The 21312-nt window shown below is 34.1% G+C and overlaps 3 protein-coding genes across 3 annotated transcripts; all 3 read left to right on the forward strand.

The window, feature by feature from the left end:
• The first annotated feature begins 827 nt into the window (after positions 1-827).
• On the forward strand, positions 828-4980 carry LOC132292890 (delta(12)-fatty-acid desaturase FAD2-like). Its single transcript, XM_059790410.1, has 2 exons — positions 828-964; positions 3694-4980. The coding sequence occupies exon 2, from the start codon at positions 3705-3707 to the stop codon at positions 4854-4856; it is 1152 nt and encodes a 383-aa protein (XP_059646393.1). The 5' UTR covers positions 828-964; positions 3694-3704; the 3' UTR covers positions 4857-4980.
• Positions 4981-15162: 10182 nt separating this feature from the next.
• LOC132284921 (VQ motif-containing protein 25-like) lies at positions 15163-16020 on the forward strand. The gene has a single exon (XM_059787067.1). The coding sequence runs from the start codon at positions 15172-15174 to the stop codon at positions 15865-15867; it is 696 nt and encodes a 231-aa protein (XP_059643050.1). The 5' UTR covers positions 15163-15171; the 3' UTR covers positions 15868-16020.
• Positions 16021-18826: 2806 nt separating this feature from the next.
• Positions 18827-21312, forward strand: LOC132289145 (probable protein phosphatase 2C 43). Its single transcript, XM_059789913.1, has 4 exons — positions 18827-19115; positions 20031-20395; positions 20605-20841; positions 20935-21312. Exons 1-4 carry the CDS (start codon positions 18827-18829, stop codon positions 21310-21312), a joined length of 1269 nt encoding a protein of 422 aa, XP_059645896.1.

Genomic DNA, 21312 nt, shown 5'->3' on the forward strand with positions numbered 1-21312 from the left:
GATACGAACATCACTCATGTAACATGATATAATTGGTTGATAACATAAATAACGATAGATTAAAGGTGCTGGAAAGTCTTTCTTGAGAATTCGAGCCTACTTACCATGTTGTATGTTCGTTTTTGAACTAAAAAAGAAGAGATAAAAAAGGGCTAAAAAGAAAGAAAAAGAAAAGAAAAGAAAATTTGATTGTCCAATTGAGGTTGAATAACCTATCATTTTTTATAAATTAAATAGTAAAACATAAATAATAATAATTAATATTTTTTTATTAAATATAATAAATAAATTTTCCTTCCTTCCTAAATTAAATATTTTTATTTTTATTTTAGATTGTTTCAAAATAATATCTCATTCGAAAAGTCAAAAATATTATTATTATTATTTTTAACATAACCAATTTAACATTTTGAATTTATAAAAAATAAAAATAAACTAACATATTTTGTGGACTGTGTGTGGTAATTTCGTGGACGGAGTAGTATTTATGATACCTGCCACTGTGAGACAGTGTTATCATTTATGAGCTTTTGTGCATGTGAGCACTCAGAAGATATTTTCACCTGGTGAATTGCAATCTTGACCGTGGAAAAAGCGTACGAAACACCATCAGCTAAATCAAACGGCTAGATCCTCTTCAACCATCTGGGCAACCTTAAAACAGTGGGAAACGAATCTGACACGGGGAAACATGTCATAGGTCCAATTATGAATTGACACGTGTAATGAGGAGTTTTACTAATAGAAGATCCAAACGACATGTTGGTGTGGTGGAGTGTGGGGTCCTTTGTGGGTCCCACTCTATGGCTTTCCTTTTGGTGGAAGTAGTTCGCAGCTTATATAACAGCATCCCTCTCCAAGAGAAAAGCCGGCAATTGAACGGCCATAATCTCCTCCACTTTTAGAGTGAGAAACTAAAAGAAAAGGGCTCGTCGGAGGCCAAGGCGAAGAGCTTCTCTTTCAGGTTTGTCAATATCTCATATGTCTATATATATATATATATGTATACTCTGTTTTTAGATCTGGTTAATTAGAGAGATTGAGGTGTTTTGAGTTTGTTACTGACCTCTAGCTATTCAGATTTGAGTTTTCTGGTTTAAAATTGTAAGATCGTGAAACTGATTAGAGATTATACATATTTCTTTTATGTGAATAAAATATTTTTCTGGTATCTGGGCTATGGTGACGACAATGCGGCTTATTTTGTCCATCTTTTTTTTCTTATTTTGGGCTGCACCATTCTGTCAACCCCTTTAAGCATACTCCTTTTTGTGCTGTGTGTGTTTGGTTCCTGAGGAAACAAAAGAAAAAATATATATATGAAAAGCTGAGCTCAACTCGGATAAAAAAAAAATTGCTTTCAAGATTGGTTGAGTTGAGAGTTTTCTTTTTGTATTTTAAGGTTCTTAATATTGAAATCTCATTTTCCATAGAGTATTTCTCGGTTCAGAAAGGGGTTCGTTGGTTGTTGCTTTTTTCTATCTCTTCAATTCATTGAGTTGATTCTTAAATTTTAGTTTTTAATTGAAGATTTGGATCTATAATAGTAGTTATATATTCTCATTAATATTCATGAATGCCACTGCTTCTTTTACTCGGGTATTCTGAGATTTCTCCTTTCTATTTGTGTTAGTGAAATGATTCACAAAGTTGGTAGCGTTATGAACAGAAGATCTAATTCTAATATATAATAATATTAAGGAGTAAACAATAGTCACCGACCATATGCACTCACATGCACCCAACAATTATTAAAAACAAAATTTAAGAAATATCACAAGAGAATTTGAACTCCAAGATGTGAGGTGGGTAGGTGTTCCGTTTTATATGTCAAATCCATATTATAGATCTCTATAAAGGTGTTGAAGGGCGGTCCAATTTTTGTTTATAGGATGTGACGAACAGACAAATTCATGTGGTCCTATGATGAGTCAATTTTGCCAACTAATTTTGAAGCCACCTTGTGTTTTAATTTCACATAAATAACAAAAATGCAAAATTTTGTTGATAAGAAAAAATTATGGCCTACACAAATATCATTTATTGTTTCCCACCACGCGGATGGCATGAACTAGGACTAATTTCTGAGATTCGGAATACTTTAGGAATCATTGTGTCACAATCGTGGAAAGGTGGAGAAAATGATTTTTTTTAAGGCCACTTGAAGGTTATTCGGGTAATTTCATTAAAATCATAAGGAAAATCAAAACATATTTGATTGATATTACCGATGAGTTCGCACATTGAATATAAATCATTAATATCAATAAATCACGGAGATCAATAAATCATTAAAAAAATATAAATCATGGAGATCAATATATTAAAATTATTATTTTTTGTTTTGTTTTGTTAGGTCTCTATTAAGAAATGAGTTGTAAAGCCGATCCAACAGGATATCAAGTTATCTCCATTTTTAAATTGTGATGTTTTTATGTTTTGCGTTGGTCATGCGTTGCTGTTCTGTTTCCTGGTCGTCTCTTTTGGTCATATTACGTTTTTGGAAATTTGGACTTAATACTGTGTACCGGCCGATTTGGTTGACCTTTTGACTTAGATTCTTATCATTTTGTTGGTTTTTTAAAATTTTCATTTGATATTTTGGCCAACTTGCTATGCAATGAATGTTCTCTTGAAAGTTGCCTCCCTCTCTTATAATATTCTTTATTAGTCTGAATTCTGAAACAAAAATCCTTAACATTATTATTACAATATCGGTGTAAACTTTACACACAAAAAGGTGACCACCAGAAATATCCTCCAATTTGCGCGCAATAGTTTCATTTATGGAGCGTACTAATTTGTTTGATTTAATAGTTATCAAAAGTCAAACATCACATTTGAACAGTGTGAGATAGTGGTTTACTTTATTTTTTGTACATTTATATATAAACATTGAGTACCTTTTATATATATATATATATATAATAAATAGATGGATGTGCCTCGCTGTAAGGAGTGATTCATGCTATTCATTGATGAAGAAAAGGACCCTTCATAAAACCCCACCATCCATTTTGGCGCGGCTTTTTGGTCCATATCTCCCAATATCTTTCTTTAATGAGTGGTGGCCCTTCTGTGATTCACATGGAGTTTCTCAGATCACACGGTGACATAATCCTATCCTTTTTCATATGAGGTGTAGTACTAGTGGGCTCTTATCATCTTTCCATTGCACAGAATAAATAAATATAGATAAATTAAAATAATAATAATAATAATAATATAAATGATTTTTTGGGGTACCCTTTTACGTGTTTGGTTTGACAGAATCTATGCAATTAAATTGAATTTCAACATGATTTAATTTCGGCGAGCATTGATACCACTTAGTTACTAGTCTCACTAGTTTGTTTTCCAATAACAGATGTCCTTTTGTATGTTAACAATAAATATCATCATTCTAGTGTGACTCATATTTACGTGTTAATTGAGGAGGAAGAAGAAGAAGAAGCACTCCAGGTTCAATTTATTGCATTGGCATTTAGGACTAGGCCCGGTTTGAATGCTTGACTTGTCTGAATTGGCCTGGACCAGGGCTAAGGCTAGACATTTTCTTTAGAAAAGTCTTTAATCAAAGTAGTTTAATTGTGTTGTAAATTAATTATTGTCCCCATGTCCTGTGATAAACTTCAAATTAAACGTTCAAACTACTAAAATGGTACACTCATTGCAATATCATATTTTCCACAGGTCGTTGAACAATGGGTGCAGGTGGCCGAATGTCTGTTCCCCCTGAGAGCAAGAAGCCAGAATCTGCTCACCTCCGACGAGTTCCCTACTCAAAACCACCATTCACACTCGGTGAGGTCAAGAAAGCCATCCCTCCCCATTGTTTCAAGCGATCCGTTCTTCACTCTTTCTCCTATGTCTTTTATGACCTCACTATAGCCTTCATTTTGTACTACATTGCCACCAATTATATTCACTTCCTTCCTTATCCCCTTTCCTTCCTGGCCTGGTCTGTTTACGTGATCATCCAGGGCTGTGTCCTAACCGGTGTTTGGGTCATAGCCCACGAGTGTGGCCACCATGCCTTCAGTGATTACCAGTGGCTTGATGACACTGTTGGCCTCATCCTCCACTCTGCTCTCCTCGTCCCTTACTTCTCCTGGAAATATAGTCATCGCCGCCATCATTCTAACACAGGTTCCCTTGAGCGCGACGAAGTTTTTGTCCCCAAACACAAGTCAGAAATGAAATGGTTTGCCAAGTACATTAACAACCCGCCTGGCCGTGTCTTCATGCTTGTTGTGCAGCTCACTCTAGGTTGGCCTTTGTACCTACTATTCAATGTTTCAGGCAGACATTATGATCGGTTTGCTTGTCACTTTGACCCCTATGGCCCCATATACTCTGACCGTGAGCGTCTTCAAATATACCTATCTGATGCTGGTGTTCTTGGCGTCACTTATGGCCTTTACCGGCTTGCAGTAGCAAAAGGACTTGCTTGGGTTCTATGTGTTTATGGAGGACCGTTGCTGATTGTGAATGGTTTTCTTGTGTTGATAACTTACTTGCAGCATACTCACCCCTCCTTGCCGCATTATGATTCCTCGGAGTGGGACTGGTTTAGAGGAGCTCTGGCAACCGTCGACAGAGATTATGGGATTCTAAACAAGGTGTTCCATAATATTACTGATACTCATGTGGCACACCATTTGTTCTCAACGATGCCTCATTATCATGCCATGGAGGCCACAAAGGCGATAAAGCCGATATTGGGAGATTATTACCAGTTTGATGGGACTCCAGTTTTCAAGGCCATGTGGAGAGAAGCTAAAGAGTGTATTTATGTTGAAGCAGACGAAGGTAACCAGAGCAAAGGTGTGTTCTGGTACAATAATAAGCTTTGATGTCAAATGCATTTGGAGGAGTTCTATTTTCATGTTAGAACATTAGCTTCCATTTCTTGGTAATCTTCGTTAATTGCTTTGTACTGAACCTCTAATTTTAGTTTAATTATTCCTGTTTAAGATTTTTTTTTTTTTCCTTCCATAATAATATTTCTAAATCCACTTTTTACAAAGCATTTTCCTACACTAAACCAAGTACCATGTCATTCACAACGAGACAACAACGCTGCAACCCCAAGTTGGTGTCGGTTAGATTTTATAACCTACTGGCAGCATCGCCTACTATGTGGTCTTGCCCTCTGCGATGTAAATAAATATTTATACAAATATCTGTATATATATAATTATATGCACAAATATACAATAATAGACATGTAGTATTATTTCATTCATTCATTCAAAAAGAAAAATAATACTAATAATAACTTCTCGGATAATATATCTAAATGAATTTATTCTTAATTGAAAATATATCCCAATTCCTTTTAAATTGGTTCAAAACAAATTGCTGTAGAGGAGGGCTCATATGAGATTAACAATAATTCATTTTTGTTGTATCACATTGTAGGTAATGTATACGTATAGGACTTGAATCATCACTTGATGAGAGGTATGAGAATCTGAGCATATATTCGATGAAAACATCTTTGGTTCAAATTTTCATTCACCAATTTTCATTATGAAAACAATGCTCAATTTCCTACTATTCCATAGAAGTGCAATTGTACATAGAACATGCAAATAACCACTTCATATACACATACATAGACACGTAGGCTTATTTTTATACTTGTGAACATATAAAACAAATAACCACAACTTCTAAAAATTAAAAACCAAATTCCAATTAATCCATAAACCCAAAAAACCAACCAACACCATAAATTATATATAGAATTTCAAGCAAACTTAAAGCATTCACATTCGCAGTAAATGGAAATTAAGAAGAAAAAAGAGAGGAGGTTAGCGCTTCTTACCTCATATCTGGTGGAAGTATTCAATGAAAAATTGATTGATAATTGCCAGTAAATTTTTAGCAAAAAACGATGAAATGGAGGTCTAGATCAATCCATAAATTGAAGTTATTTTCAGATTTTGAATTTGAAAATAACTACCAGCATTTTAAACCAACATATAAATTTATATATACACACGTATCAACACATATATATAGAGAGAAGAAAAGGGAGAGACCTGATCTTACCTTAAGGTTCAAAGGCTCATTGAGATGAAATGATCTAAAGATCCGATCGACATGAAAGTGTTGGTATCGAGTGAGCCATCAAGAGATATCAATTGTGTTGGTCGAGTGAGAGAGGTTTTGTATCGGGTATTTGGAATTGGAGCTTTCAATTTCAATTCCAAAACTCCAATACAATAGTGCTTTCAAGTTTTATTTATCCTTTGGCTTTGTTCATACTTCCCATAATTGGTAAATACGATTAAGTTTATATATATATATATATATATATATATTTTAAGCATAAACTCCGTTAATTAGCATTTCAAATAGTAGCCCAATAGGCCCAATATCTGGGCCTGGGGGATACTAAGTTGGCTTTGGTTCCAGGCTTGTATTGCCTATTTGTGGCCCTCTTTGAAGCATTTACAAGCGTACGTTTTTAAACATCTAATAGATTCAGTATACCAAAAAAAAAAAAAAAAATTCCCCAATGTTGAAGACTTTATAATCGTTTTCTATTTTGGTATAATTTAGTGGTCGGTGGGCAGTACCAGAAAGGTAAAACTTCCCACAGTTATAACTTTTGAACCTTTTTACTTTTTTACTGAGAGATAAAATTTTGTATTTTTTAGCTTCCCACAGTTATAACTTTTGAACCTTTTTACTTTTTTACTGAGAGATAAAATTTTGTATTTTTTTTTTTAGTACTGTATCAACCTCATAATACACGTATCATTTAAGTTTAAAGTGCGGTTCAAAAAAGAGGCATCTAAGACTTATCTCCTGAATTCTTGTTCTTTTACATAACAGAGAAAAACATGAATAGCACATGAATTACAGACGGACATTCAATGATTTTGGTTATCAGACCTCCATATGATATTTTTTACTTCACCGACTATATGTTTAGATCAAACACTAACTTTATCAAATAGCTAGCTTATTAAATTTATGTTCAAACCATTAACCATCATCAGTTTTACAAAAAAAACTTATATAATTAAAACGTGACCTAGTGATAAGGATATGTGCCCTCAGCGTTATCATTTTATTTAGATTTTTATTTAAAATTTTATATTACGAAGACTGGACTAGTACTCTTAAAAATAGATAGATATATATTCACTGTAGTAAGTTGCCTCAAAGCCTGTAAATAAAAAATAGCCTGATAGCTATATTTCTCCAACTCGTATATGTTAGAGCAGTTAAAAGACCTTGACTTGAAAAGTCAAGTCTCCTTTAGCACCATCTTTGACATATATATATTTAAGTGATTTAGGTTTTTAGCCTATAAATATATGTCGAGAGTCATGAGTTGAGAGACTGTCACTTGTAAGAGTAATCTTGTAAATAGAAAGTTGTTTAAATTATAAGGACAATTTTGTAAGACTGTGAGTAAAATTAGATAAAGAGAATTTATACAGTGTTGTAATAACTCTTCATGATCATAGTGGAATCTCTTCATTCATAGAAGTAGTCTGAATTTTGGTGAACCCCGTAAAAATTTTCTACATTGCTTTATTTGTTTCCAAAGTCATTTAGTTTTGTAAATCTTTCACTTCGGATGTGCCAAACAATATATACATATACATATGTATATATAGAGAGAGTAGGTATTGCCAATATAGTACGTACATGATTGTTCTTTTATATTCTGTTTATAAATTACAAGTGGATATAAAATAACAAGAAACTACATTTGATTTCACTTTCAGATCAACAAAATTTTTAATTTAAAAATACAGTAAATAAATAAATAAAAAAGAACCAGTATTTGGATGAACATTAATTTCTATTTCAGATTTGTTTGATTGAATCAGTTAAAACAAAAAATAAAGATAAATATTTAACTGTTTAAAACTTTCAAATGCTTAGCACAAATATTTGGTGCACACTAGCAAGAATGTATAGATTCCAGCTATATTGGCAGTCGTGCACTCAACGGCCTGGAATGGGAGCCACGTCAAGAAACAGAAGGAAGATTGGCTGTCTCCCAGCAAGGGAACGCCGGGATGCGCAGCTCGCACCACGTCTCCACGTGGCAACACTAAAGAAAGGAGAGAATCATTCAGTCGAAAAAAGTACAGATATGGGGCCGGCCCAGCCGGCCCTGGCCCGGCACGACTCTCGTGTGTGCTTCTGCTTTTCAAATACTTTACTGATGTAAGCTTCAAGATCTGTTTTGGAGGGCATGATCGCACGAATCACGATACCACCATCTCACTTTCACGTGCATATGTTACGGTTAGTAATTTTTGCACGGATCATCATTATACGTATCTCAGGCCATGATATATACACGGACTATATATACTAATTGGGTAAATTACACTCCAATGGTTTATCATAATTACATGACCTCTCCAATAATTCCGAAATCTGCCAGCTTCTTCAATTTGTGCTACAGTTAATATATACACACATATATAAATAAAAGAAAAAAAAAATGATTAATTCTGAAAAAAAAAAAAAAAAAAATTGCATGGAGGCGACAATGATATTTCCAACTAGACTAGGTAACTTTCGAGCTAGCGAGATTAGGTGACTTTCGGGGAAGGAAGGTTAAGATCGATATTGATGAACTTCCTTACGCCTCTAAAATGAGTCTCTTCACTGTTAGAGTTGGGACTGGAACGAACTGAATATGCTCTTCTCTGTTTTTCTCATGCAGAGAGTGATCTAAAATCGTCATCTTCCTCGTCATGGTTGGTCGGCTGCGACGGCATGACCTTTGCCAAATCTAAAACTTTAATTAATTTTCAGAGAGAGCCAATGGATTCCTTGATTGATCTCTTGGTTTATTAATTTGTTATGATTTTTTTTTTTTTTTTTTAACTCAACATATATTTATGATTATTCCCTGGTGAATTGAGCAAAATCTAAAATCTCAATTGTTGGTTTTGAAGATGATACAAAATCAGGAACAATATCCAAAGAAGATTCAAATATCCATGGTCAATATAAGCATGGATGGGCTTGCAACTGCAAATGCATCTGCGGGAATAACAATAATCCTTCACACTGAAGTAATCAAGCATGGTGTCGGCAAGTGGCCAAACATGACGACTGTGTGGTTTGGTTTAGGTTGGAGATAGAAAGTTCACGATTTGAGAGAAAGAGTAGGTTGTGGGTAGGTTAATTGCATGAAAGTTACTGAAAATGGAAGAGAAAAATTTGGTTTTGTATTTAAGATTTAGAAAGAGAAAGAGATTGAGGAGAGAGAAAAAGAAGGAGAGGGAGATGTGGTAAATGACGTATCTTAATATTAGCCTTCAGATTAGTTTTGGAGAGAACATGAGAGAGAGAGATATCCTAAGAAGAGGATCTGTATCCCGTAATATATATACTACTTGGGTAACTTACACAGACGTCCCCTATGGTTTGCCATAATTTTAGGGACATCCCCAATGATTTAAAAAATTATACAGACCTCACATGAAAATGACACATTACACAGACCTCCCTTCTTAGTGACAGACCGTCAAATAGACTAACGGTCCTATTTAATTTACTGAAATACCCTCAAGCTGACCTTAATATATATATATATATATATATATATATATATATATATATATATATATATATATTTGGATTTCCAAAGTCTTCTTTACTTTCTTTAACCCCTCTGTAGACCTATTTTTTGGGACAGAAACGGTTGTAGTGTCGGTTGTGCTTGATGTTGGCTTTGAGAGAGAAGTGATCGATGGTGATTCAAGCGACAGTCAGCTGTGGATATGTCGTCACAGGCTTGTGCCCTTTCACTAGCGATGCCATCGGCATCGGCGTAAACTTCCCATCGAGCTTGTACGAAAATTGCATTGTACTTTTAGGCTTTTCGGGGGGTTTCTTGACTGGGTACTCGATGACGCGTTCAGAGGCGGCGTTACCAGCGAGGAGGTCTCGCAGCAAGACAGAAACGTAGTCGATGTCTTTATCGCCGAGGACCCGATTTGACCGAAGTGTGAAGATTAAGCAGAGGTCGGGCTTTGTAATACCCCTAATTTTAAAAAGGATATTCCTGGTGTTTAATGGTATTTAATTTATTATTTAAGTGCATTTTATTTGATTATGTGTCATTATTTTTTTTTTATTAGGTGCTTAATTGTTTTCTTTTGTGGTGATTTAATTTATTTAAATGATATTTGTTTTTAGTTATTTAATTGGAATTACTTGTTAGTGTTTTAATTATTTAATTGGCATTAATGGTTTAAGTGTAATTGGGTTAATTAAATAGTTTTAATTTTATTATATATTTTTGTTATTTTAATTACTTAAATTAATTAGTTGGGCCGACTATAATTGTAGCTAGACCTATAGTTATGCATGGATTAGGGTTCAATGTCAAAGCCTATAAATATGCATAATACGATGGGTTAGGGTTTAAAACAAAATAAAACAAAACGTAAGTTATTCTGTGGAGGCAAAGTGAGAGCAAACAGAGAGTTCGCCGGAGGATTTTAAAAAGACGTCGGTGTAAGGCAAGTTCTAATCCTATCTCTATCTTTTAGGCTCGTGTTCTTTACATTCCTAATGCAACTCCAGGATTTAATCAAGTTTAAAATCAAAATTTAATATATGTTTGGATGCTTCAAAAAAAAAAAAAAAAACTGAACGTGTTTGTATGTTTTGAATTATTTGTTGTATATTGTTTCTTCCACATGTCTTCATTTAGTTCTTGTCTGTCGATGTATAAGGGATTAGATTTATCTGAAACACCTTGTAATAACATTAAAATTAATTTGTTTGTAAGCTTGGACTGTCTGAAGCAGTAAGTAAATTTGAATGCTAAAGTAATCGGTTGCAGTTCTTGGTATACAATACTTGATTAGTTTGATGTGGGTAGTTGTATAACGAATTAGGTTGCCTCTTGAACATGCTGGAACTTGGTTTAAATACCTAGACACCCTAGGAGTGGAGGACAGGCCATCGGAGAACCGCCGGAGGTGGAAGAGACGAGGAATAGAGGAGAGCCAAAAGGGGAGAAGGCTCCCCAGAAGAAAGAGCAGGCTCCCTCTTAGAGGGAGCCGGCTCTAGAAGGCAAGGAGGCGGCTCCCCATGGTGGGGAGCCGGCTCCAAGAAAGAAAGAGCAGGCTCCCTCTTTGAGGGAGCAGGCTCTTTCCAGTTTTTCCATTTTTTTGAGTTTTGGGCAACCGTTTGGGTTACGAGACTTGGATTTTGGTAATTTCAGATTCTGTTGGAGGCTGTAATGGAGTGTTTAGTGATGTTCTAAAAGCTTATAAAAACTTCAGGGAACAAACTAAAACAAATTAAACAAGTTGAGGTTCATTCTTGAATAATGGGTAAAGTTTAACTAAACTAGATTACAGTTTTCGGATGTAAAAGATGTTAAATTGCTAAGTCTTTATATGGCAATTCTTGAGAATTGAATACAGATATTATGGTTCAGAAATTCTATATAAGCATGCAAGGTTACAAATATTTAATTTTGCTTGTTGTGGATAGATTGACAGTTGCATACATTAGATGTGTTGTCAATTATGAGAGGTTGTTAGAGTAGACTTAAATCAGTATGTTTTTATATATATATTCTGCTCTAGCATGTTTTGTGGGGATAATTGATGTTTGCATGTATATGATAAATTATCAGATATTGGATCTTGGAAAGTAGTAGTTATAAGCCTGTTAAGTTATAGAATTTTAACATGCTTATTATGGAATCATTGGTGCTTATACTTGATGTATTATTATCAATTAGTGGACCTTGCAGAGTAGAATGGATTAAACTTGTTAATTGACAATTATTTTATCATGCTTAATATGGAACAATTGATATTTGTACTTAGTGTTTTATTGTCAATTGTGGAATGTATGGATTGGTTGATAGTTATATTTTTATTTATTCTATTAACTGCCGAATGGATTGGATTGTATGCACCAGTATGGGATGGTGACATACTAGGTTTGGAGGTGGCTCAAAATTGCTATATCCTACCTATACGGAATAAGGGAATGGATTAAAAATAAATCCTACTTATATTTAGGCTAAGTCAAAGAAGCTGCACAAGCTGAATGACTAGCTGGATTACTGGTTATCTATGTTAAGTCTATACAGTTGAATAAGCTGAACGACTTACTAGATTTATTATGGATTGTTATGAACGGATTTTAAATATATGTTTATGGTACCACGAAAGGAGCTTGAGTCTCAGACTCGTTGGTTAGGGTGCGTATATGCAGTGGATGCGTAGCTGGCTATAGTAGATTGAGGTGTACCCTGTTAGGTCTAGGTACTCATGCTCACCTTTGGGTGCGTTTTCCCATGTTGCCTTCTATTCAAGTTGAGACCCCTACTGTAGTTCAGTGAATGTCCCTTAGTATGGATATATATATATATATACACGACTTATATAGTTATTGTTGAGTTGGTTAGAGTGTATATGCGTATCGAGTCTCTGCTTGGATTGTAGTAGGTTAGAACTTGTTCGTGGGCCTGACCCACTCCTATTTTCCAAGTGTACGTCAGTTCCAGGCTTAAGCTTGTTCGTGCTGGGCAGAGAAGATCTTCCATTCTACCGACGATGTAGGACTTCTTTCCAGATATTTGATTTGGATTTTATCTTCAGTTTACTTTCATTCAGTTTGGTTTTAGGGGTCCACTGGAGATGGATTCCCGAGTTGTTTACTTATGGAGGTTTTGGATTATTAGGATTTAAGTATATTTAATATTAAAGGTTTTTTTTTATATATATTTAGTTTTCTTCCAGCTTAAACTTTATTTATCAAATTCATTTTGTTATCTGTGTTCGTATTACATATTAATTGTTTGATATTTCCCTCGGGTTTGGGCTTGAGCCTGATCAACCCGTGTCTCGGATCCGAGGGGTATCACAGGCTTATGCAAGACTAATTTGGCGACAGAGAAGTTCATGTGGTGGTTCTCTATGGGGTTTGTTTTGCCGCGGTTGTTGACGTGGGTTAGTTTCCAAACGTCGGAGATCGACGCCACCATGTAAACAAGGGATTGTCCCACATCTGATTCGGATGGGAAGTGAAATGGGTATAAATGGGTGGGTATGTAGTACTACTCGATAATTTAAGCTTTTTGAATAAATGGGCAAGCGCTAACCTGTTACACTACCAATAAACAAATCTCAAAGGATGACAAAACTTATTTTTAACAAGTTTTTTTTTTTTTTGATAAGTAAAACAATTTGTAATAAATTTTTAACAAGTTTAAATCAAAATTTGAGAGAAATTTGAATAATTTGTCATATTTTTATTGTTGATGATGCTCTCCAAAGAAAAGCCAAAAATAAAATAAACACCTCGATGTAATTACATCAACCAAAAATAGAATGAAATAATTAAAGAGTTCTTTTATATTTCGTTTGGCATGCTTAGAATTGGAATTTTGAAATTAGAATTAGGGAATTAGAGAAAAATAACTAAGAAAATTAAAAAAAAAAATTTTCTCTTTTTACCAATTTCAAAACTCCAATTTCATGTCGTCAAACACAACCTTGAAGATCGGGTTTGTGAAATTGAATTTAATTAAGTTGTTTTAGGGGTATTGTGTGATCGTTGGAGATTATGGTTGTTGGCATTTGTTAGCTCCATTAGTTAGTGACCGTACTACATCCGGCACGTTAGCTTTCAAGCTGAAGATAAATGCAAATTGACAGACGCATAAAATGGAAATGGATTATACAATTTAATCAACTGCGATTTACGTGCACAACAAAATATATATTTGGGGATGAGAAAATAAGCAAAAGAAATGGGATTAAAGCAAATTTAGTTACAATTTAATAATACATTAATTTAATAATACATACAAATAACGTATTAGAATTGTATTTGCACTGAAACGCGGATTTGTACAGCCATAGTTTATGCAAAACCATGACATTTGGTAAGGTTTTGTTCCAACTACGCGGATTCGTGTAGTAGGCAAGCGTGGAATCACGTATGCACACTGATATATGCGTATATATATATATATATATAGATATAGATATATTTGATATTACCATAAAAACCTTGCAGTGTTATCAAGCTTCATAATCTGAGAACATGGGTGATGTGCATGTAGTCAGATTTTTACCATTTTTGGGTTTGCAAAAGAGACCCTACCATGGATCGTTTGTTGAGACTTTACATCCTTACGAATGAATGAGTTGGGTTTGTGTAAAGATGAAAGAGACATTTTTTTTTTTTTTCTTTCTGTCAACTGGATGAAGTTAAATAATTATATAGTCTAAGATTTGGACATTTTAAAAATCGAAATTATTGAAACCATTCCTCTCTTAGCGTGCTTCAGCTTTGATTACGTAAACAAAATTTTGTCATTTTGTTGTAATTAAGCCCTCCAATTATGTTTTACATAGACTTTAGAATGTGCCTAGTTCATTTTTCTATCATGTGAATCACGAATGCTAACTCTTCTAGTTACTAATTGAAAAGGGCAAAAAAGAAAATCCACAAGTCTCTTCCTATTAAATGGGTTGATCAATGAACAAGAAGGGGTCTCTTAAAATTTGAGGGAGACTATAGAGTTTAATGCAAATTGAATAATTTGTCTTTCCTTTCAAAAGATTATACTAACATGTCTTCCCCAAAGTAATAAAAGGATTTCTTATATAATTTGTAATGAAATTGAATTTAATTGAATAGCTTTGTTCACATGTAAGCTCCTATAGTGCTGAGAAATAAAGAAGAAATCAGGAGTGCAATAATACCGAAAAATATATCATAAATTTGAAGGATAGATGGATCACACAATCTCTCCCTCTCACGATTGGAGTGTAGGGCATTGCATCACTGCTCTAAATGAATTCACAATTCACGTACTCTTTTACTAGATCAGTTACAAGATATGTTAAATTGTGCCTTGGATCATTTACTGGATATGTTACTGTGCCCTTCCCAACCCCTTCATCTGAGAGTCGGGAGTTAGGGTGTCAACATATTTTACTATTAATTTAAGAGGCTAAATACTAGGAGGAGGACTGTTTTGTCATTTTAAGTTGGGTGAGGAAGATGGTATATATTTTACTTTTCTCTCTCAAACACAAAAATCGTATTATATGATATGGGGAATTTGGGGGGACCATTGAATAGTATTTCTTTATTGTCTCTCTCTCTCTCTCTCCTGCATTTTGTCTGACAATGGTTCATCCATTACTTGCTCTCACCAATTTTTTTTTCCCTTCCATTAAACAATTCTTCAAGTATCACTTCCTCATCACCTATATATGTAAGCATATATCCCTCTCTTCTGTTACAATTCCAAACTTATACACCAACAAAATATATATAGATATACCCCCTTGTCTCTTTCTCTCTCTAAACTTGATGTTAACCATGGAGGTGGGTATGATGAACAAACAAACTAATTTTGGTTCAAAGCCAACTTCAGCAGCAGTAGCCATGCACAGAGATTCACAAACAATATCAAAAGTGAAGCCAAAGATTCGCATAATTCACATATTTGCGCCAGAGATCATCAAAACAGACGTGGCGAACTTCCGAGAGTTGGTGCAGAGACTCACCGGAAAACCCACAGAAAGCAGCAGCAAGAAGAAACCAAGAAAAGGAAATGGAGCGGGTTTGAAGAAGCCGGCGGCGGGGGTGACTAAGAAAATGGAAGTGCAAAAGGGGTATCATTTTGTAGGGTTTAGGGAGAGAATTAAGGGGGAAGAAGAGATGTGGAGTAATAATAATGGTGATCAGAATTCAGGAGGTGGTGGATTCTTAGGTGGATTTGCTGATTTGGATGGGTTCATGCAAGAGCTTAATCAATTTCCTTTGGATGCTTCTCATGTCGATGCCTTTGGAGAGTCTTCAACTTGCCTAGCTATCTAGCTGCTTCATCTTAATCTATGACTCTTAATTTCATTAATTATTCAATCTTTTGTTATTGCTTTCATTTTAGGCTGTTTAATTAACTCAAATTTCATTCTCTCTCTCTCTTTGTTGTTCGTTCTCTCTCTATTTAATTATATGAATTTCTTTCAATTTCTCTGTAAATATGTGTTGAACGCATGCTTAAATTAGTGTATTAGTAATATTTTTATTTTCCTTCTGCAGTAAAATTTCCCTCATTTCTTCATACCCCATTTGGATGTTTATCAAGTAGTAGTTGAATATTTAGTTGTTTTCATACAATCCAGACTTGTATATGGGTTTTGTCGTTTGTGTGTATATATATATATATGTGGGTTTTGTCTCTATCTGAATTGCTTTTGTTTTTTTTTCTTTCTTGAGCGGCCATCTCTCTCTCGCGCTCTCTCTCTCTCTCTCTCTCTCTCGGCCAATTTATTTTTGGCAAAGCAAGTAGGACTTTGCGAAACTTGGAACATTTGAGAAATGTACTACTTTTCTTGCAAGATTTTACAACCTGTCATTAGAATTGTTTTTGGAAACGCTAGGTCTTTTTCGCACTAATTAAGTCCATGTATATGTATATGTATTACCCTCTCTGCCATTTAGATTCAGCATGTTTCGGTATTATATATGTATTACCCTCTCTGCCATTTAGGCCAAAAAATAATTTAAAAAAAAACAAACAATATTTAAGATCTACCATTGTTGACATAAAGATGAAGTGTACAAAAGAGCAAAATTACATTTTTATGGATTAAGGTTTATTGGGAGGTTAAATTCACCCAAACACTCCTATTTTCTGAATATTTAAACAATCCAAGTAAACCTGTAAGAGTTGGGCATGGTGGTGGGTTATAAGTTTGAGCTCCTTTGATCTGGTTTTGGCATGGTTAAGGTATCCAATTTGCATATGGCAAAATCATTTATCCATTCTGACTTGGTAAAATAATTTGTTAAACGGTGGATATACGAATCTTCACCGGTTTGTATTTGACTAATCATTACATATGAATAGTGATGATCACCACCATTAACATAATATTTGAATTTTACACACATTTGATAATTATAGGTTAATGCTAGATATTTCTCTTTCAAAACATAATGTTAAAAGATATAGAACATTACTGAAATGCTTGGATACTTGAAACTTTAACTTTTATTTAAAATAAAAAATATTAGTGGACTACAACCCTTTATAATAATAGGTGTGTCTAAAATTGACAAGCTTTGTTTGTTTATAAGGATTATAATTGAATTTTTTTTACTTGGGCAGGTCCATTTGGTCTCTTTTATTCATAATTTGCAAAGTACTCACTACAAAATTGAAATTTGAAATAATTATATGAATAAAATAAGCAAAATTAAGATTTGGGCATGTGGCCAATTGGGCTTTGTTCACTTGTTAATTGTCTACTTGTTTTATTTTCCTTCGGTTGCTTTTCAAACATGGGCCTGTTAGCAACATTACTTTTAGCCCAATACTGTACTTTTCTTTATACAGTACTTAATACAACTTGCCTTAATTTCTCAAGGAAAAAAAAAACCAAAAACAAATACTACACTACCAATTTCAATGATTATTATTATTGCTTATTTTTATTTTATTTTTTTTATTTGGGTAAGGTGCCTCACCTGTCACTAGTTCTGAAGACTAACCTTATTAGAGAATGCGTTGATATTAAAAATGGTTGGAAATGCATGATAAATTGAAGATTTCGTGCTTCAAAATTAAAGATTTTATTATTTATTATTTGTTCTTACAAAAATATATCAAAATTTCATTTTATGAGTAATGAGTGTGGAAGTGGATGTGGAGCATTAAACAACTTTGCACGAAATACACACTCATTTTGGTTTTTTGGGGAATAGTAATTCTCACTTTTCACTTTGGGTGAAAAGTAGAGGAAATACTTCTGAGCCATAAGATCTTTGCTAAGGAGTTTATGCACTTTATAATGAATAAATAAAATTGTATAATAATTATTTTTGCTCTTATAAAAAGAATGATTTTTTTCTACCATGTGCTTTATTTATTTTTTTAATAAAAGTAATTCTTCTTGAAAGAAAAGAATTAAATTCAAAATTGTAATGTAAGAAGAAAATGAAAGAAATGCAACTTGATATAAAATGAAAACAATGACGCGAACATTTATATTTTAGTGCATGGGTAAACTAGTTATAAAGTCATAATGAATGAAATTAAATATTTTTTCAAATTACTCTTATTAAAGAGTTATATATATATATATATATATATATATATATAATATTATATATCATAATATATTATTCATAATACATATTATATTATCCATTATTATACTATATATTAGCAGCATATTTAACGTAATATGTTTATTAACCTATATATTGTATAAGATATTATATAAACTATACGTACCCATATATCCATCATATAACAAAAAAATAGGATAGAATTTATATTAAGTAATTTACAGTATAAAACGTATTATGTATTATTAATAAGTAGGTCTAAGTATGTGTGGGCCGAATTCGGCAGAAATAATTTTGGTTTGGATTTAATTAGTTTTGAGTATGTAAAGTGGATTAAAAATGAGTCACAACGCTTTCTAATTCAGCAACTATCTCCTCTCGCTCTATATAACTTCAAACTTTCCCTCTCTACTTCCTCTCTCTTCAGGCGAATATTCTTCTTCACTCTTCCCCTCTCTCCCTCGTTTTCTCTCTCTACACTTTTGGTGGATCAACTCAACCGCCATTTCTTCATTGTCTCTACACTTTTTGATATCACATTCAATTCTTTCCACTATTTTTGTTTCTCTCTCTCTCTCTACATTGATCAGTTGTTTGTTGGGGTTGATTACTGATATCGCTTTCTTCAATTTCCTGGTTCTTGCAAACTCTGTGTCCAATCTTGAAATTTCTAGGGTTTCGTTTCAGAGGGAGATGAAAAATGTTGCCCTGGCTTAGAAAGATTGGAACAGAAATAAAGCGATACGGTCGCAAGTTGAAGGATGACGCAGTATTGGGCGGTGCCAACGACCCGCATGTCTGGTACAGAGACCTCGAGAAGCACCGCTATGGCGAGTTATCTTTTGCGGTAGTCCAGGGCAATGCGATTCTTGAGGATCAGAGTCAGGTCGAGAGTGGCAGCGATGCCACATTCGTCGGTGTTTATGATGGCCATGCTGGCCCTGAAGCCGCTAATTTCATCTATGAAAACCTTTATCCACATTTTATCAGTAAGCTTTCTCGTCTCTTCTCTTCTCTTCTCTTCTCTTTTTACATATAATAATTTTTCTTCGAATTTAAGTGTATTAATTAAATTGTTGCTAATGTGTATGAACGTTGACTTCTTTGTTGCTATTTTGATTTTATTTGAACCAAGATCGATGCCAATGATGGGTGTTCTTGATCAATTTCTTTGTTATTCTTTGTCTTGTTTTGTGTTGTATTTTATATAGTGCATGATCTTTGCTGTTATTTCTTGATTAATTAATTAATAGCTTGAGAATTTTTTCATCTAATTCGCTTATTGTTATTTCCACATGTTTCAGTTGATTGTGAAAGGCGAATATATAATTAGGGCTTAAAATATATTTTTGCACTTGAAAAGTTTAAAGAAAGAAAATCAGAGCTGCTTACAAAAACACATTTGGTACTGGTCAGCTTTGAAAAATGAAATTAAAAATCAGGGGTTAAAAGAACACAGTTAACAGAAGTTAATTAATGTATTGTGTAAGTCTCTATTAATAGGACGATGGGTTTGTTCGGACATTGATTTTCACTTAATAATTGAAAAAGAAAGATTTAGTATAAAACAAAGCAGTTTTAATCTAAACTATGGGTCTGTTGCAATTTTTTCTCTACTCTGCAACAAGCTTATAGAAGAAGCAACAATTTTCTTGTCAATTTGTGGTGGAAATTCCTCTCTAAAGTACGATTGCTATTTGCATGTGTGAAGCATATAGCTAGCCTTATGATCAGCACTTAACAAAATAAACAAGAAATTGACTTAGAATGCAAACTGTTTTTGTTAAGAAATTGACTTATAATGTCAATTTTCGCTTGATATGTGTATTTTATGCATTGCATGTCAAGTGCTAGTTCAGAAAGTCATATTTAGAAATTTTAGAACCTTATGTATTGTTTCACAGGGCTTGTTGAAGGTAGTGGAGCACTATCTGAAGACGTTTTGAGGAGGGCCATAGCTACTACAGAAGATGGATTTCTTTCGGTTGTGCGTGAGAAATATGATACACGTCAGCTATTTGCAACCATTGGATCTTGTTGTCTGGTTGGTGTCATCTGGAAAGGAACACTATATGTTGCCAACCTGGGTGATTCTAGAGCTGTATTGGGTTATTTAGATGGATCCAATCAAATTGTTGCTGAACAATTGACTAAGGAACACAATGTCTGTATAGAGGAGGTTAGACAAGAACTCATGGCCTCACATCCAGATGATCCGGAGATTGTATTTGTGAAGAATGGTGCGTGGCGTATCAAAGGCATCATTCAGGTTTCTCTCTTTTCTCTGTAGTTGTTACTTGATATTAGTATGATGTTTATAGATTTGATACTCATTTCTGTGCATTTATAACTCAGTAGTAGCCTGCTTAAATTTTTTATTGTCATGATCATATAGAATTTGTTTGCTTGTGACATTAATTAGCAAATTTCACCCACAACTTTTTATGACTTGTAAGCCTTCTCTTGTGTTGGGGATAGGTGTCTAGAGCTATAGGGGATGCATACTTGAAAATCCCAGAATTCTCTATTAGTCCATCACACCCGCGATTCCATCTTCCTGAACCGCTGCGCCAACCAATTTTAACAGCTGAACCATCTATAATGTCAAGAGTTCTAGAACCCAATGACAATTTTCTCATATTTGCATCTGATGGGCTCTGGGAACACATGACAAGCGAAGAGGCTGTTGAGGTCGTGCATAAGAATCCGCGAAGAGTATGTTATGTTATCTTGTGGCATCTATGTAGCATCTGTAGCCCTTTCTTTTCTAGGCACTCATTTTTTTTTCTTTGTTCTTTTCAATATCAGGGCATTGCAAGAAGACTTCTTAAAAAAGTTCTAACTGTGGCAGCTAAGAATAGTGGTAAGAAGTATGGTGAACTTAAGAAGATTGAAAGGCATGCCAGACGGGCATTTCATGATGATATTACAGTTGTTGTCGTCTTTATAGACAACAATTCGATGGGTGAAAGGGGTAAAAATATATCTGTACCCGATCTGTCAATACGAGGGTTCATGGACAATGCTGGATCTTCTTCAAAAGAGGGTGAATCTTCAGAACAGGTTGAATCTTCTTCAAAACAGGGTGAATCTTCTTCAAAACAGGGTGAATCTTCTTCAAAACAGGGTGAATCTTCTTCAAAACAGGGTGGATCATCAAAACTTCAACATTCTGCAAGGGATTGA

This window comes from Cornus florida, unplaced genomic scaffold, assembly GCF_030987335.1.
Source record: "Cornus florida cultivar Cherokee Brave unplaced genomic scaffold, ASM3098733v1 CherokeeBrave_3.0.0_Hap2_Chr02, whole genome shotgun sequence".
Taxonomy (NCBI): Eukaryota; Viridiplantae; Streptophyta; class Magnoliopsida; order Cornales; family Cornaceae; genus Cornus; species Cornus florida.

Coding starts and splice junctions, on each gene's coding strand:
- LOC132292890 (XM_059790410.1), top strand. CDS start 3,705: ATGGGTGCAGGTGGCCGAATGTCTGTTCCCCCTGAGAGCAAGAAGCCA.
- LOC132284921 (XM_059787067.1), top strand. CDS start 15,172: ATGGTTCATCCATTACTTGCTCTCACCAATTTTTTTTTCCCTTCCATT.
- LOC132289145 (XM_059789913.1), top strand. CDS start 18,827: ATGTTGCCCTGGCTTAGAAAGATTGGAACAGAAATAAAGCGATACGGT. Junction 19,116..20,030: donor CCTTTATCCACATTTTATCA/GTAAGCTTTCTC, acceptor ATTGTTTCACAG/GGCTTGTTGAAGGTAGTGGA. Junction 20,842..20,934: donor TGCATAAGAATCCGCGAAGA/GTATGTTATGTT, acceptor TTTCAATATCAG/GGCATTGCAAGAAGACTTCT.